Source organism: Pseudonaja textilis, chromosome 3, assembly GCF_049901715.1.
Source record: "Pseudonaja textilis isolate UNSWEBS1 chromosome 3, rPseTex1.2, whole genome shotgun sequence".
In the NCBI taxonomy this organism is placed as follows: Eukaryota; Metazoa; Chordata; class Lepidosauria; order Squamata; family Elapidae; genus Pseudonaja; species Pseudonaja textilis.
Genome location: NC_141992.1, coordinates 172,002,651 through 172,021,142, shown reverse-complemented (window position 1 = coordinate 172,021,142; position 18,492 = coordinate 172,002,651). Strand labels below are relative to the sequence as shown.

Below are 18,492 nucleotides of genomic sequence, written 5' to 3'. Positions count from 1 at the left end.
GTAGAAATAGCACTGTGATGCTATGTTTTCTTCTAAAGTAATCCTAGCAGAATATTAGCTGAAATTCTAAGAATTTTGAAATACTTACATATGAAGTCACAAAAGAGAAAATGAAGTCATAATCATCTGCAATATAGAGGCAGTCACTAATCTTATTAACAGTGCAGAATATGGATTTCAAAATGCAGAATTATTCTCACATTCATTTTCAAAGATATTTTCAGTGTCACATTTTTCCACATAGAACATAGACTCCTATGACATCTAATAATTAAATCATTTATTGCAGCCAATGCTTGTGTGTGTGTGTGTGTATTTATATATATGAGTCAGGGCTAGGCGATGCATTAGATTTAAAGGCAAGATGTGTTTCAGAAAGGCTGGGGAATGAAGCTAGCAAAGTTTCAGGAAGGTAGAATGCAGATTTTCAGTCAGTATATAAAACAATAATGAGCCATGAAATATATGAGCTTTCCTAATATATATGATTAGCATCCAGTCACCAGTCAAGGACAGTTTAGCTTTCCATGATTGCTTGCCATCCTCATACATTTGAGATGGCCAGCCATGTAAATTTAAATACATACATACATACATACATACATACTCTTTATCTTAGATCTAAGTCACATAATCAACAGCATAATATTATACAGCATGCAGTACAGAGGTGGTATTCAGCAGGTTCTGACCAGTTCTGGAGAACCAGTAGTGGAAATTTTGAATAGTTTGGAGAACCGGCAAATACCACCTCTGACTGGAAATTTTACAGTATCCTTCCCCTGCCACGCCCACCAAGCCTTGCCCACAGAACCGGTAGTAAAAGAAATTGAATCCCACCACTAATACAGTACCTGTTGCTTGATTATTGTTGCTTTATTAGTTGTTTGGAATCGTATTATTCTTAATGTACAAAATTCAAAATATTTATGCTTACACCTGCAATATATTCAGATAACATAATGAAAAGTTGTCAACCATATATCACAACTCAGTTATTGCTGCTTCCATGTGTCCAGTCTTTGTTTATAGCTAATTGTTCAAGGGCATCTGCCAAAGGCAATAAGAAGAATCTTGAATTTGTGATATTCTCCACCTTCGTCCACAAATGCTCTTGTGGTCTCCGTGGCAACTCTAAAACAGGCATAGGAATGCTTTACAGGTTGACACTCTGCTTACTTTAATTTCTACGTGAGTTGTACCTTATATTCTCAGCTTTCCTTTTCAATAGTACTAAACTTGCAACCTTTTTTGGAATACTATTTTAGTAGGATGTTTCTTAAGTCTATTCTTTTGATTGATATAACTTAGCATTTATTTCCAACTGAAAAGGGATTAAACTGGTCAGCATGTTTGCCTTTGAATCCTACTGATTCCAGTTTAAACACATCCAAACTGATCTAGGCTGTTTTGATTTTTTCCCTAATAGCACAATATTCTGATCATAAGATGTCTGCATATGTCATTGTATAAACAACTGACAATTGATCATCACTTTTCTTTTCTGCCCAACAGTTCAATGAGAACAGTCAGACAATAAGTGGTGGCTTGTTGGCCAGTAATTCAAAGCTTTCTCTTGCCCTTTCAGGCCTTGCCAGAAAACTATCACAAAAATAAAATGACATATGTTTCTAGTGTTCCCCATGATAGTAATATGCCAGCAGTTCAACATTTGGATTCCTTTACCAAGACATAAAAGCTTGCAACCCAGCAGATTTTAGGGCCTGTGTAGCTCTTTGGTAGGACCCCAGAACTAGTTGCAGATGCATGAAAATTATTCCTTATTGCTTTTCAAGCCATACTCATGCCTTTCAAATGGAAGTAGCTAGCTCAATGAAACAACAGAGATAAATGACATTTCTGTTTTGACCTTATCAAGCAGTGTAACTCTTGTGGCTCCCTTTTTCTCTTTTCTTAAAGAGTCACTGATGTTACCTAGTCCATCAAGGTATAATTTCCTGAGAAACATTGTAAAATTTCACATTGTTAAATAAAATATTCTAAGTATTTGATAGACAAGAAAGAATTATTTTGTGTCAGTAATTGCTACTCCATTTCACCTCAAATAATTTGTGGCTATTCCTCCTTTCATTTTGATTATTACCTAGTAAAAAGTGTTCTTCAAGTAATTCATATGGTAACAATTAAATGATCACCTCTTGAAAAATCATTTGGCTTGCAGCTAATCTCCCGTAATTCACTTTTTTGTTGCAAGAAAAATATGTGCAGCAAATAAATAATAGTGATATTTTTCTTCTTCTCAAGTAAATAATCGCGGGAGAGTTTGGATGCAACTAGTCCAGTTGCTCGATAAAGATGGGATCTTCAGGCAATGTGGCAATATTCTATACTGAGGCGAGTCTTGTTTTCACTACTTCAGCCAAAAACGTATCAAGCAGAAGATACAAATTAATGACACTGACTCTACAGTACTTCATGACTTGGTGATCACAAAGGAACACTTGGCTATAGTTAAATATTTACTCTACTTCCCCTCTTTCTTTATCAGTCTTCTGATCTTTGTTTTATAACATTACGGATCTCAGCCACTTCCTTTCTTCCCAGAGCAAACTGTTATTTGTACAAAGCAACTGCTCTTTGATTCTCTTCCAGGTAGGATATAGATAGCTATGTATAGCACTAGCTCTCACCTATCTCTATCTCTGTATTGAAAATCATTGCTTTCTGTTTTTTGCTCTCACAAAAAAGACACAAAACATTTCTACCTCCAACAAAAAATGTTTTTAAAAAGCTTTCTATGTGATGGAAATATAAACAGAGGACCGATGTCTTGTACATAGACAAAATGTTCATACTTCAAACTAACTATAGCAACTTTCCAGAATTTCAGGCATTCTAATTGTCTGGAGACACCAGAAATTGAACATGAAATTTCTGCATCTGTTGGCAGCTTCTCCATACAACACTGATTTGGGGGAAATTATTATTACTTTAAACATTTCCATCCTGATTATTGGATATATAGAATAGCTATGCAGATCTGAAGAAAAAGCAGTGGATATGTAGTAAATGAATAAGCAAACATAGGCTGAGGTGTTCCAACATTTTAAGCACTCTTCTGTAATCTATTTTTAGATGAAATTAACATAAACTTTTGCTGCTTCTGATCTTCAGGACTGATTTTAAATACTTTAAGATTATATCTTCCCTTAGTTTCTTTAACTTTAGCAATCTGAAGAGAAGGAGCTTCAAGGGGGGAAGGAATGATTAACCAAGATAATGAGAAAACAACTTTAAATTTACCTGTAGCTGTAATTATGAGCTTCTTCTACATGCTAAGAACCCTTAAAGTAATTTGTTTTGTATACTTGGTTACTCTGTCTTGCTATATATACTTTACTCCTTATCTCCTTATCTTTTAACCTAATCCTATTTAAAACATTTCTTAAAATAAAAGTCTGCCTTTTATAAATTGGTGTTTTCCAGATGTGTGCCTGATAGATAAATTAAAGCATCTTACCCAACCTGGTCTTATCCAACCATCCACTCCAGGGATGCCAGCTTTCTACCACCATCATTTCTGATTGCACGCCCCAAAATATAATTTTTTTCTTGTCAAGAAACATGGGATCCAAAATCCAGTGCTTCCAGAGACATCAGATTGGAAAATATGGTTCTGTTTGTTTGATTTAGCTTCCTGGAGTTTCTATAATGCTGAAAGAGGAAAGCAAGGGTCCATTTTGCAAAGAGATCTAGCAGCGAAGATCAGGCTGAGATAACCTTCATGCATTTGATCCACTTTGCACTTCCTATATGATGGGAAAGAAGGAACACAATCAAGGGGCAGATTTGGAAAACTCTGCATGGAGAAATGATTTCCCCCTCAAATCAGGCATTTTAGCAGCCTGTGCTTATTTCCAGTTCATCCTACCAGGGGTTTCTATCCATGAGTAGAAAAGCATTAGGGAAAGCTGAACTTTTAGAACTCTCAATTGTCTCTAAAAATCCCAGAGTTGAGACTTTTAATACTTCTTTATTGAATAGATTGAGGGAACTCATTTATAAATGACCTGTCCAGCTCCAAATGCAGCACTATCATTATATACAATTTTCTGTTCTACCAAAGGCAAAACTATCGTGGCAAAAAAAAACACCTATTGCCATCTGCATTTCAGTTCTTTCCATTAGAAAATTACCTTGTGGAGTAATCGTGCCCTAAAGGTTAATGAACATTCATTACAGTGAAGTAAATGGATAATGAAAAGACAAAATGAGCTTTTAGCTCATGAATTTAAGAGAAGAAATTGGGACTTCTGCACTGGAAGCATTATAATTACATGAGGTATTGAAAGCAATTTTGGGGTGGAAGCATATTGTTTATGAATTGCAAAAATTCTGAAGACCTACTGCTTATCTGTAGTCACACCTTGCCACTCCAATTAAAATTTTAATAAACCAACATTACTGGACTTTTGACACTGCTGAAAAATCTGTGTTACATGTCACTTTTCAGAGTAGATTTATTGTTTTGATTTCAGTTTACAAGCTTTTATTGTAAGAAATCATTTAGGGGTGGGGTCTTGGCACAGGAAGATACTATTATTAAAAATAATTTACTATATTTTCCAGATGTATTATTGAAAAAGTGCTCCATCTGCAGGCTTAGCTAAGTTTATAAAATTCTTATGGACAAAGAAGAGGAAGAAGGAGGAAGAGCTGGAGACAAGATTAATAATTTAAGGAAAAGCCATTTGAATTGTCTTGGTTTGTCTTAATCTGAGCTTTCCAACACTCCCCTTTATGTCTGTCAAATCCCTCTTCCTAATTAGATTTTAGATCAGGATTGTCTTTCTTAGGGATTTGCATGGTAAAACATAGGCAGGCATTTGTCAAGACATTCTCTGAAGGCTGCCTTATTAATGTAGCAGCAAATGCTAAAATAGATCAGATTGCATTTCTTTTTAATGGTCTGAAAAATATGTACATAATATGGTTCTTCTGTTGTTTTAGCTTTCTGTCATTGATTTCTAAATGCATCAAAGCTGCTGTCCTATACACAATGACTTAGAAAGTAAGACCTTTTGAATATAATAAGATATGTATTTGTAGGTAAACCTGTTCAGTATTATAACTCTACCATATAAGAACCATTTGACTTCTTTTCTCCTCCCACCCCCTCATCGCCCAATATTCTGGTAACAGGCATTTTGTAATTGCTCATAAATATAGAATAATTTCTGTCCTCCAGAGAAACAAGAAACCGTAACTTGGTTGATGTCTACTGAAGCTTAAGAGACTTGCATGTACTAAATTAATGAAATCTTATTAAAGTCTGGCTTCAAGGACAGCATTTTAAATATTTATTTAAGCCCTTTATATTTTGCATTTTAAAAAGTGAATCGTTACCATTTTTACTATGCATGCACTGCAAAAAAAAAGAGAGCATGCAATAGGTGAAAATAGACAACAAAAACTCTTAAAAATACATTTAGGGAATACAAAAACACATTATATATATTTGCATGAATGTGATAAGGTTTGAAGTTTGTGGCTAACTGAGATATCAGATCCTAAAGTGTGCTTCCATTAATTGAGCCTGCAGACACTTGCCTTCTGCCCCACTGGTTCCCTGACTTGGTCAGGTTTTTTTTAAAAAAAAATTAAGATTATTTTATTTAAAAATAAAAGGAAATTTTGCATTGCTGCTCTCCTCATGCACCTCCTCAGGAAATAAATAGTGCAAAATATATGTAGAAATGAGTTCACTAGCACATAAAACAAACAACCCCTGAATGTTGATCAGAGAGTGGTAGGGAGCATTCTGGGGACTCCACTAGGTGATGTCTCCTTGTGAGAAATGTTCAAAACGTCCCTTTGTGAACTGACAAGTTCCTGGCTTGTGGCAACTCTATTAGTGTTCCTATGAGGACAGTTCATGAATAAAGATTGAATTCCTCCACTAGTTGAATAGGAAACAACTGCTTAAATAAATATACCGATATATCTGAGCAAAGTACCTCAGCCAACTGAAAGTCAAGAAACAGGTATATTACAATGGTGCTCATATCCAAATAAGCCAGTGATCCATATATTTTAATGTCATGGCTTGATAGCTGTCTCAAGGGTTGGAAAGTATACATTGACTGAGTATCTTAAAGAGGATGGGGGAAGAGTTGTCCAAATTATAGAGGAAAACTATATAGACAAATAATATGTGGAAAAGTTATCTACATTGCTTGATAGAGTAATGTCCCAAGTTTGACTTATCAGAAAAGAAAGATCCAGAATTGTGGGGAACAAATAAGTTCTCATCATTTTCAGCATAATGCCATATAACATTAGAAGAAAAATCTTGTGGACAGCCAACTAATTTTTTCAAGAACAAGAAATTACAATATTTATTAATAGCACATGATAAAGGTGATGACTGTATCAGTCTATCTTCAGACTCAGATACATAGAAATATGTTGGCCTTGATTCAACTTTCACATAATGTAGTACTAAGGTACTCTCAAACTGAAAGAATAGTTAGCCTGATATCTTTTATGCTCACTTTGTAATGATTAAAGATGATTCTATGGTTAATATGCAAAATGGATAGCCATACCACTGTGGCATCTGCAGTCATACCACTGCAATCTGTTTTAGGCATTTGGGAATTGTCTACTGTATCCACCATTCTTGAGAAGCTCAGCCATATCATCATTCTGAGACACTAAGTGAATGGGACCTCAGCAGAATTACCAGCCATCACTTCCACTTAGCCAATGGAGCCTCAGCAATGGGAAAGATACTTAGTTCATTGCTGCTCCTGCCTTTTAATTAACCTTCCTAATATACTACCCTCCAGTGTGTTAAGCAACAAACCCACGAAAGATTTAGAATTATGGGAACAGCAGGAGTTAAATGTGACTTAAGAACACATTTATTTAATATTTTAATTCAACACCAGTGAAAGAGCTCAGGTTGAGGGATTTACAAACTATTTTCCACAAAAATTTCATGCAAGTTAAGTTCCTGTAGTGGGTTTATTATTTTTGTGAATACAATGCTTGTGTTATCAGTATTTTTCTGCATCAAGTCTTGGCTGTAAATAAAGATTGCTGTAAATAAAGATTTACACATAGTAAAGTGGTGGGATTCAAAAAAATTTACTACTGGTTCTGTAGGCTGTGACTTGGTGGTATTTGCCGGTTCTCTGACTTACTCAAAATTTTCGCTACCGGTTCTCCAGAACTGGTCAGAACCTGATGAATACCACCTCTGATACAATAGTCTTCTAATAGATTTCTTTTCTGGTCAGGATTTATATAAATAAAACCAGTTACTATAACCAGCTAAAGGTGTCCTGAATTCTACAAATGAACTTTGCATTTTATCACATTGTATTCCCCCTAACAGTACACACTGAAATGAAAACTGTATTTCTTAAAGATTTTCCACAAATTTCTGATTATGAATTGTTCCTTTTCTTGCAAGCCAGGTTCTGTTCTGACCTAGGCTTCCCCAAAAAGCAGTAAGCAGACTCTTGGGCCTGGCAAAACCTCATTTATTAAATGAAGGTGAATTTCTTGCATGCACATTCAGCCAAAGCCCTGGCAAACAGTCTTTCAAGGGTATAATTAGGAACACAGACCTTATCTAGCTTGGAGAGCTGCCAAGTAAATATTTTCAAATGCAGTGCTGACAAGGAAGGACTCAGCACAGAGTCTCTGAGATGCACAGACAGATCTTTACACCGCTGCAATGAACGAATTGATTCCTGCAAAATCCCCTTCCCCTTTTGCTCCTCTTTTAATCTCTATGGGAGGGGCCATTCACCATCCACCTGTGGCTTTATTCCCAGGTCAACCCTTAGTTCATAATTGTTCTTTTCTTTTGGAAGCTCTGCGCATGTGCAACCTGGGAACCAGCTCCAGGTGCTACCCCACCTCACTGCTGTTTGACTCTGAAGGCAGCTGAAAACTGCCAGGTTGCCCTGGCCCCATCTCTACCTCTTATGCAGAGCCCATATCCAAGCCTTCCTTGGCCTCCAGGACTGGCCCATGTTCCTCCCTAACCTCCTCACTGTCCGACTCTGCTGCCAGCTCTGCTAGCCACCAGCGGGCCACAACAAATTCCAAAATATTTTTCAAGTACTTATAATCCAATTCTAAGCATAAAGACAGAAGTTATTTTGACACACTTAGAAAGGTAGCTTTAGTATTCATTTAATCAAATATACATAAACATATTTTAAAAAGTAAGATCAGAAACCCATACTTTACAGTCCATCCAAAGTCTACGTTACACTTCCCTAGTCTCAAAGACTGACATAAATCACTGATGCAGAAACATCCCATCTCCACAAAACCAGTTAAGCTTGACCTATCCATGTCAAACTGACATCTGCTAAGCCAATGTGACGAGGGAATGGAAGCACACACACAAAGCAGTGCAACACCATTATAAGCCAAAGTAGTGCATCTCAGATCTGAGTTTTTCAAGAAGAATGATAGGAGCAAGTAAAATATGATTTTTGTGGTAAAAATGGTGACTTGGGGCATGCGAAGAAAGTAAGCAATAAAGTTTATCGGGCAGACTCCCAAGAAATGTCCATTGGACAAAAATCATTTCAATAAAATAAAACAATATCATAAAAAACTGTGAAGGACAGTAAAAGATTATAAAACTATTCAGAATCAGAATACTCTTCATCAATGTAACTCTGGCTTAATTTACATTTCCTTACTCCTATAGTGTCTGTGTGTGGGTGTGTGGGTGTGTGTGTGTATGTGTATGTATTTTTTTTCCTTATAACAAGAGTGGGAAAAGATTGATAAGTCTTCTGCTGGGCAAAGTGCATCCATTTATATCTGTAAACCCACTAAAAAGCTACAAAAACATATAAGAAAGCTCAGGGTTGAAAGATTATAAAACATATTACCTTAGCAAACTAGGAGAAATTCATCATTCTTGTAATGAAGTAATATACTATAGCCTATTTTTGAAAGGAATTTGCAGGATGTATTTTAGCCAATGAAATTACAGTCGCTTGGCATTCATTTCTCCAGAGGTTTACTCTGAGGAGTTAAAAAGAAGTTGAAATAGCTGCTGTGCTCCTGAAAAAGCAACATCGGTAAAAAATCTGAGCATCCTATGCCATTTTTTAAAATTCTATCATGTCTAATAACTAAACTGAATTTAAACTAAAGTCATTCTTTAGAAATTTTATAAAGTATCTCAAATATCTAGTTATCTCTGTTAAAAAAACAAAAAAGATTAAATGCAACCACTACATAGTCCACTGTTAAACAGTGTGACAATTTTTTTTTTGTTATCTTAGGGTAGAATAGGATAGGATGGAATGGGATGGAATAGGATGGGATAGAATAGAATAAAAGAGTTGGAAGGGACCTTGGAGCAGTGATGGGATTCAAAAATGTTTACTAACGATTCTGTGGGTGTTGCTTGGTGGGCATGGCAGGGGAAGGATACTGTAAAATCTCCATTCCCTCCCCATCTGCTTTCCAGCTCCGTTCTGTTGTGCAGGGCAACAAAAGAAGACCCAGCCAATCAGCTGGGACTCTGGAGGCAGAGAAGAGATGGGGGCAGGGCCAGTCAGAGGTGGTATTTGCTGGTTTCCCAAAATCCAGAGCTGGTCAGAACCCGCTGAATACCACCTCTGCCTTGGAGGTCTTCTATCTTGCTGCTGTTAAGGCTACAATTGTCAAAATACTTAAGCAGCAAAGAAGCCTCATTAAACACAGGAGGGGTCCTACATTTAAATAAATATGCAAAGATTTTGAAAATGCTGCAGGCTCTCAAAGATAATGTGTCTGTTAATCATTTTTGTTATTTGGTTTGAAGCAGAAATCTTTTTTAAAAAAATTGCCATTGTTTTTGCTACTGGGATGAAAAAAAACTAAGTTTGGCTCAGAGATCAACCCAACTTTTAACATTTTTCATTCACGTGGCATTTCAGATGAACCTGAGCATGAGGATGCAGCTTTGGTACAAAAAGTCATATTCTATTTATCCACAGATAGAACCAAAGTTTGTTTCTACAAATAACCTAGCTATACCTCTTAAATTTTCTCTTCTTTCATCAAACAGAGGATTTCTTGTGCTTTATTCGATTCTTATTTCTTCCAGGGATTTATTCCACAAATGTTAACTGCAAATGCCAGGAATAGAATATGGACATCATCTCCATTTTAAAGAGAGGTTAATATAATACTTCTATTCAGGGTAGCTGAAGAACCATCTTACGCACCTCACTCATTCCAGCAGAAAGGACCTACTTCAGATTCCATCTGCCAAAGCATTTTGGCTGGCAGAGTCCAGGAGAAGAGCCTCTTCCATTGTGGCCTTCGAGAATATTCTCCCATCAGTTGTGAGATCCACCCCACATTCCTGGCCTTCCAGAAGAGCCTTCAAACTTAGTCTGTTATATTGGGGTGGCTGATGGGGTACAGAAAATTCTCACCCCCAGGCTGCCCATCAACTTGGTTCTTAACTTTTCATCTTTTTAATTCTAATTTTAATTGGAGGTGGGGGGTAGCAGTTTTTAACTTCTGCACACCCAAAAATATCATTATCAATTACATTTATATGCCACCTGACCTCCATGGAATCTTGACAGTTTGCAAATTATTTATTAGTTATATCATTTTTAGAATGGCAGTCCCTCTAATCCCTAAGAAAGCAATAACTCCTCCCAATTGTCCATTAATTCTCATTATGTTTTAGCATGCTTTCATAGTTGTACAAAATTAGACCAGATGCACACTGATCCTCAGTCTATACTTTGAATTTAAGCTGATAAACTGGCAGTTTAATCCTACCTTAACATATGCATTAAGACAGTAAATCAGAAGTCAAAAGGGGTCGTGTACTGGATACAAGGCAACCAGAAGAAAGAATCTGTATCCTGTGACATCTTTTTACAGCTCCTAGCCTGCCAGTATCTGCTGTTTTGATATAGCAGTTTTACACTGCTTAATGAGGCGGACTGAGGATTATGGCAACAGCCTAAATGGATTTTAAAAATGTGGATGAAGAATTGTCTATTCCCATTCTTTTTCATTTCCTTTTCCATCAGTGGGGCTTATTGTCGTTGGTGTCTCAATGGGCCAGGGACAAAGAAATTTCTCTGTTTTGAAACTGGTTGTATGTGATGACTCACTTTAAGAATAAAAACTCCATCATACTCCCTTCCTGTTCTTGTCAAACACAAAGAGCTTTTAGTTAGTAGTTATACTGGCCAGAGTCAGCATGGTTAAGAAGCTAATTGGATACAGACCAGCCACCTTGCCTCCTGCAACATTAATCTTCTTACTTAACAGTAGGTCACAATATCCAATTAATTGAATTGCTTCTGGTATGTTCACTAGATGAGAAATAGCTAAATAGCTATTGTGCATAAAAGATCACCAAATAGGGAAGCAGGTTAATCACCTTCTACACAGACATAGTTCAGGGAGAAAAAATGAAAGAAGAGGTAATGGAACAAGTTATTTCATTTGTAAGAGCCTATCAGGTTCATTATGATGTGATTATTGTTTTTGAATGGTAACTCAGAAAGGTTTTTCAAAACATTAATGTTATTAGTCACAGCCTAAACCAATATAACATTCATTAGTCATAAATGACAGTAATTATTAAAAAGTCCCCAAAAACATTTCCTTATTTAATATCTATCACATTGATTTTTCATGCATATTAAATATACGTGAGAAACAGTACAGAGTGTTATAATCAAAGAAAGCTGAAATTTCAGTGGCGGAGGGGACTTCCTTTGAGTTCATCAAAACTCCGCACTAAACAGTGCCTCTCTTATAATTCTGTGTTATGCCACAGAGATACTGCATTTGTAAAAAAAATCAAGACAATAGGTTCCAAGAAAATTCATTAACATATGTTCCTCATAAAAAGAATGTGCATTTACAGACACACAATAGCAACACTCTTAGCTCACCCAGTCCCTATTTGACTTTAATGTTACAGCTTCTGCTTCCTCCATGTAAATTTCAAATTTACTGGAAGCAGCTGATTTCTGTAATCATATCACGATGGCAATCTCTGGGAAAGATAAGAAATAATGCTTCCCAAAATTCCACCTGGCCATTCTCACATACAGATAGTCCTCAAGTTATTACCACAGTTGTCCAAAATTTCCATTGCTAAGTGACAATTTGTTAAGAGAGTTTTTGCCCCATTTTATGACCTTTCTTGCTACAGTTGTTAAGTGAGTCCCTGCATGTGTTAAGGTAGTAACAGGGTTGTTAAGACTTCCCCATTGACTTTGCTTGTCAGAAGGTTGGAAAAGATGAATATATGATGCCAGGACACTGCAACTGTCATAAATATGAATCAGTTGCCAACCATCTGATTTCTAATCAAGTGACCCTGGGGATGCTGCAACTTTAGTTCACAACATGTGTGAAAAATGGTGATGAGTCACTTTTTTCAGTGCTATTGTAACTTTGAATGGTCACTAAATGAATTGCTGTAAGTCAAGGACTACCTGTATAGAGTTCTTCCAAATATAAAAAATGAGCAAAAAAAGTATGTATGTATGTATGTATGTATGTATGTATGTATGTATGTATATTATTCAGCTTTGTTCGGGTATTTTCCCACGTCATTGTAGTTGTGCTTTTAAAGTTGTAGGAACGTTTCGGCAGAATCTCGTCTGCCATCATCAGGCTTCTGTACTGTGTTATATATATATATGATTGATTATATATTTGAGAGCTATTGTTCAGATAGAATACAAGACTTCTAAATTTGATTTGATATTTTCATGCATGATTTTATAAACATGAATCATTTTGAATGAGCTTTACCTTCTTGAGTGATAAACCAGCATAGTAAAGATTGAGCAAGATTAGACTTCTCAACCTGGCTAATTAGAAAGTAGCAAAATAATTTTCATAGTTCTAACATTGTTTGTGTTGTATTTTATTAATCTTTAATCTAAAATATTCAAACTATATAATTACAACCCAAATATACAAAATTTCCTTCCTTGGAAGCACATGTATCAGAATAAAAAAATAAAATAATTCTACTGAATTCGTGTAATCTATTATTATGAAGACCCAAAATTATTGATCACTGTCCTTTATTCATTTTATCTCAATGCATTTTTAATTAAAACTTTATCCGCAAACACAGTATCATAAACTGATGCTGAGTAACAGTATGATATGCTACAGCAAAAAGATATGCAAAATAATTAGGCACACAGTGATGGTTGTTTTTTTTACTCCAAAATCTCAAAGCACATTTTCAGCATAAATCTATAATGCCACGATAAAAATAAAAATAAACTACCTAAGAAAAGCAATCTCCTGTCTTTGCAGGAGATTATGAAGTACTCTGCAAAACTAAGCCCTGATTAAACATCTAATTGGTTTGAATAATACTGGCCCGAAAAGGTAAACGCCTCTAGCATTTAATTACAAATGACCAAAGATTTTATAGATCTGTGCGAATAAATATGTTCAGTAAATTGAAAAGAAAATTCACCAAAGTGCTACCACACCCAAGAGAGGAAAATGTGGACCAGAACTCACCAGAACCATCATCGCAACCTTCTCCGGTAGGTTTCCATAACTGATTGCATTTTTTGACATTATATTTGTTGCTGGAGAAGACTTCTACTAAATATTATCATCCACATATTTTTACAAATGTTTGAATTAGAATACAACTTTAGTTGAGCCTATTTTATAGCACTTACTCAGAAATAAATTCCCATGAACTGATTGTTTGAAGATCTTTAAGACCAGATATAGTCTTGGTTGACATTATACTGGTTATTGTTATAGTAGCTGTTGTTATCTATGTAGCTATCTGCCTCCAAATGTTGATTTCTAAGAAAATTCGACTCCTTATGACTCTTCCTAATAACATAGATTTCTTTGTAATAATAGAATGTAACAAAATTGCCTCTTCTATGTAGTTATGAGAATCCTGACAAATCTTACTATACTGTTGTTGAAAAGAGATTTGGCATTACTTAGCTACATCATTTGGGTACAATATGTTTGGATGGGGTTACAGCATAAGCCATCCTGTAGTGTGGCTAGTTTCCCTTAGACAGTGTTTTTTATTTTTAATGTGTACTTGGAATATCAATTAATATTTTAATATTATCAAACACTTATTAACCTTTTAGAACACCAGATTGTAGGAAATGGAAATCATTGGCAGTATGATCTGTAATCTGCATGCTAGATTGGTTCTAAATACCTTGGCATTAGCATTTAACAAGGAAATCAAGTAAGAGCTTCCATAAACAATAGCATATTTAAAGTCACTAATGTAAACCTGAAAAAAAAAGGGGGGGGAGACTATTAAAAATCACCATTATAAGCCTCTAAAGGTACTAAAGGCAAAGAAATCAATGCTGTATAATAGCATTCAATGGATAACCACCACAAACAGGAGCTCTTCCTGTTGCAAGATTCAATCTGGGTCGGTCACTGGGACCAGAGGTTTAGTCTTCCGAGCTTTTGGACTCATGCTGAAGCCTCTCCTCAGGGAACTTCTCTCTAGCAGAACATGAAAGAGAATCTCTAGCTCTTCCTGTGTTTGTAGATAGGTTGGAATTGATTATTCCTTAGTGAGATAAAGATACAGCCAAGTAGACAGATTGGTTGAGGGGATTGTTTTTGTTAGTTACATTTGACTCAGTATTATACAATTAAGTATGATCTTGATGGTGTTGATGTAGTAAATAAGCATGTGCTTTGCCCAGAACATATTATAAATAATTTTAGTATTAATATTAGAAATATTATTTTGTTTCAAATGGAATGCCAGTAATTTATCAGCTGTTTAACCTTGCTCCTAATGTCTAATTCAGTGAATATTTTGTATTGAATTCAATAGAGGAAGCTAATTTCCTTTTTAGAACTCATAAAAGCTTTAGTTACTGAGGAAAAAGCAATTACTGCAATGGCATTTGAATTTGTTTTAAACATCTGAAGGACTGTCAAGATCTGAAGCTGACAGTCCTGTTTCATAGATTTATAATGCAAAGTTTAAACACTTCTTTTAATAGCTTTCCTTATTGTTGCTTTAAAGGAATCTTTACATTAATTTAAAGGATTATTCAAAGACTTATAAACTTATTAAAAAGCTAAAGAGTAGTGTTTGTGTCCTTTGAAATAACAATCAAGACTATTTGGATTGCTGTACAGTAAATCTGACAGACCAACTATACAAACCAAAGGAACCATAAAACAACATGATTAACTGTACTACTAGGACTTAACGAAGGAAAAAGTTAGCTCTGAGCCATTCCTCTTAATTGCTTCCTTGTGAGCAAAGGAAACTCTGCTTTTGTTGGTTAAAGTCATTTAATTAAGGCTGTGATCCCAAACAGGCTTTATGCAAAGCATAACTTTATTGGAAGAAGAGAGCATATTTCCCAATAAATGTGTTTATCATCCGTATGTAAAAGTAATGAAAGCATTTGATGGTCAAATGTGAGATAAAACTGATTGCCAAACTCAATTAAAAATTACCCTGATATTAGTTTAACCCTAGGCCTTAATAAATCCTACCCCAGTCCTAACTTTACCCTAATCCTTACTCCAGTACTTATTACCAACTGTAACAAACACCTAAGATGGTTAAATTTAACATAAAGGTTACAATAGTTTTTGATTATATACAGTATTATTTTTAACCATACAATTAGATTTAAACCATCAAAACTTACTCATTAATTACATTACATTACAAATTCATTACATTAAACATTATAATAAACCTCAATAAAGCTGACCCTTTACCCATTAATAACATCAACTTTAATAAAAAAATATTTACCTTCTATCACTAATAATGGAGATATGTGTGATGGAGATATGTGTTCATTAAGAACTGCCATTGGTGATTAATGGTACATAACCAATCAGTCAAGTTACACTAAACAATAATATAAACCTAAGACTACCACTACTTTGACAATTAATTTTAACATAGAAAAATAAGTTTCCCCAGAAATGATAGATAGATAGATAGATAGATAGATAGATAGATAGATAGATAGATAGATAGACAGATATAGTAACCCAGTACACAATCCAAATAGAATAAACCTAATAAACCAGTTTCCAAATTCCAGCCCCCCAATATAATCATAAACCTGGAGCATATCCCTAACCACAAGTAATACCAACACAAAGATTTACCCATTCTTTTCCCCCCAGTACTCATTCCAAAAAATAACACAACCCATAATACAAACCAAAGACTACCACAAAACAAAACAACTCATCCAGTGTTAACCCTGACAGGGCACAAAGAAGATTAATTTTAATCTTAATTTACCTTAACACCAATGCAAATACTTAGGCTAACATTTATTATACCACTCATTCTCAGTGGTAACATAAACATTTCCTAAATAATCCATACAATATTGAAATACAATTAAATGGCCAAACTAGATATAACTAGATAACCCATGGCCCATTGGATAAATGCTTCAGGGTAAATCCTTTCCCAAACATAAAAACAGAATGACCACAAGCAGGCATTGAACACTGAGGAAGCACATAGCACAAACATCAGTGGAAGCAGGAATGACTTCCATCTTCCAATGTGCTTCCTCAGTGGTTCTGCACTGAGTTTCCTGGAGAGAAACTGGCAGTCAGCATCAGAAATTGTCCTTCTCACTTCCTCCTTTTATGCTTCCCAGCAGACAGATAAGCGGTTGCTATGAGGGAGGGGAGAAAGCAGGAAAGCATGGCTGGTGCACAACAAGCACAGGGGGACTAGATCTGTGATGGCAAACCTATGGCACACATGCCAGAAGTGGCACCAAGAGCCATCTCTGCCGAGATGCGAGCCATCATCACAGCTTACGTGCACTGTGCATCCGTGCGCACCTCCCTCCAGCCAGATGATTTTCAGGTATCTTCCATGAATGCATGGGGGTGAGGCACATGCAGGAGATGCGCACGTATGCGCAGGGGGGTGGGGGAGCACCGGGGGTGTTGCACGTACATTGCATTATTATACTTTTGGCACGCAACAACAAAAAGGTTTGCCATCGCGGGACTAGACCATTTCTCCATTGATCTTCTCCTGCCAGCTTCCACAAGCAAAGTCTGCTAGTGGACAGGTGAGAAGGTGCATAAGAGTGTCAGTAATCATATCAGTTTCTTCTGGATTCCCTTTTGCCTTGTGAGAAGCTATCATAGAGAATTGAAAATGAACATCCTAAGATGACAGCTGACAGCAGCCACACAACAGCATTTGAAGTGGGCAAAAAAACCATCAGATTTTATTCTCTTGGGAATAGAGAGCCCCAACATTCTATAAATTAGCTCATCTGAAGTACTTTTCTTGATAAAGCTTTGGCCTATGATGCAGTTTTCATTTATAAAAGGTACAAATATCAAACAGAAATGAAAGTTTTAGTAGTGTACAGATAAGTGGTGTACAGATAAGGAAGTTAAGGAACAAACAGAAATCTGGATATTTGTCTTACTTTATAGAGGTATTCTGTCCCATGAAACCTAGCAAATGACCTAGCAGTAATGATGGAATAGTCAAAGTCTCTCATTTTGGGAGCACACAAGTATCTCCATGCAAAATCTTTGGGCAACAGGAGAATCAAATACAGCCTGTGAATGAGCCAAATATAGCATTACAAAACTAATCCAAAAGAAGGAAGATAAGATCCCATCCATGTAATTGTATGAAATGATGAAGGTTTGGTCTCCCTCTCCCTCCCTCCCTCTCCCACTCCTTATCTCTCTCTCTTGCTGTAATCTGATTTATAAAACTGGAAATTATATGCTGTCAGCAATGGTTCTGCTGCACGGGCCAAAAGCTTTGTTAAATAAATAATTCTAAAAGTTAAGAACAAAAGCTGGGAAAGCCACAGAATACAGAGACTTCTACTGGCAGATATAGCAAAAGCTGGTCTTTTTAGGGGAAAAAAGATGAATTCTCTTCCCACCATATGGACAATCCCTAAAATAGCTAAAATTGTTCCTTATAACAGTCTGAAACTGCTCTGGGAAAATTTTGGGAACTGGAAAAGGAATGTGGGTGTAGCTTGTTCAACAATGTTTAAACCTTGTTGTCTATATTTTGATTAGAATTAGTAAACAGCATTTTCTACAGTCCGTTATTCTGAACAACATGTGTGGGTTTTTTTTGCCTCGGCTATTATTCATTAGATTTTAAATAAGAGGATGCAGAGGGAGGAAAGGAACTATGGAGGCAAATACAGCCTATGGATCCTCCTTTGCTAAGGTCTACATCTTTCATCATGCTAACAATCACTCCAAACCCCAAAGGCTAAGCCAACTTCAGGCTTTGAATGATCAGTTATGTTACTGCCACACAGAGCCAAAAGTTGTTCTGAGCACTATATTTGCTCCATGCCATGCTAATATGAAATTGAGAAGAGTGAGACCTTTAAAAAAAGTTAACCCAAATCTCACAAAAATCAGGGTGATTTTTATCATTCAAATAATATTAAGAAACAATACCCAAATCAAAAAGGGCCAAAT

At 35.9% G+C, this 18,492-nt stretch overlaps 1 protein-coding gene and 1 long non-coding RNA gene across 2 annotated transcripts in view; both read left to right on the top strand.

Annotated features, from left to right (window-relative positions):
* The window catches only part of LOC148126425 (uncharacterized), a 402,020-nt gene that overhangs the window by 316,167 nt on the left and 67,361 nt on the right, over positions 1–18,492 (top strand). The window lies entirely within an intron of this gene.
* Positions 13,368–18,492, top strand: part of CNGB3 (cyclic nucleotide gated channel subunit beta 3) — a 70,442-nt gene continuing 65,317 nt past the window's right edge. Inside the window, exon 1 of the mRNA XM_087931484.1 lies at positions 13,368–13,550. Within this exon, the coding sequence (XP_087787610.1) occupies positions 13,449–13,550 (102 nt within the window). The 5' untranslated portion in view covers positions 13,368–13,448. The remainder of the gene's footprint in view (positions 13,551–18,492) is intronic.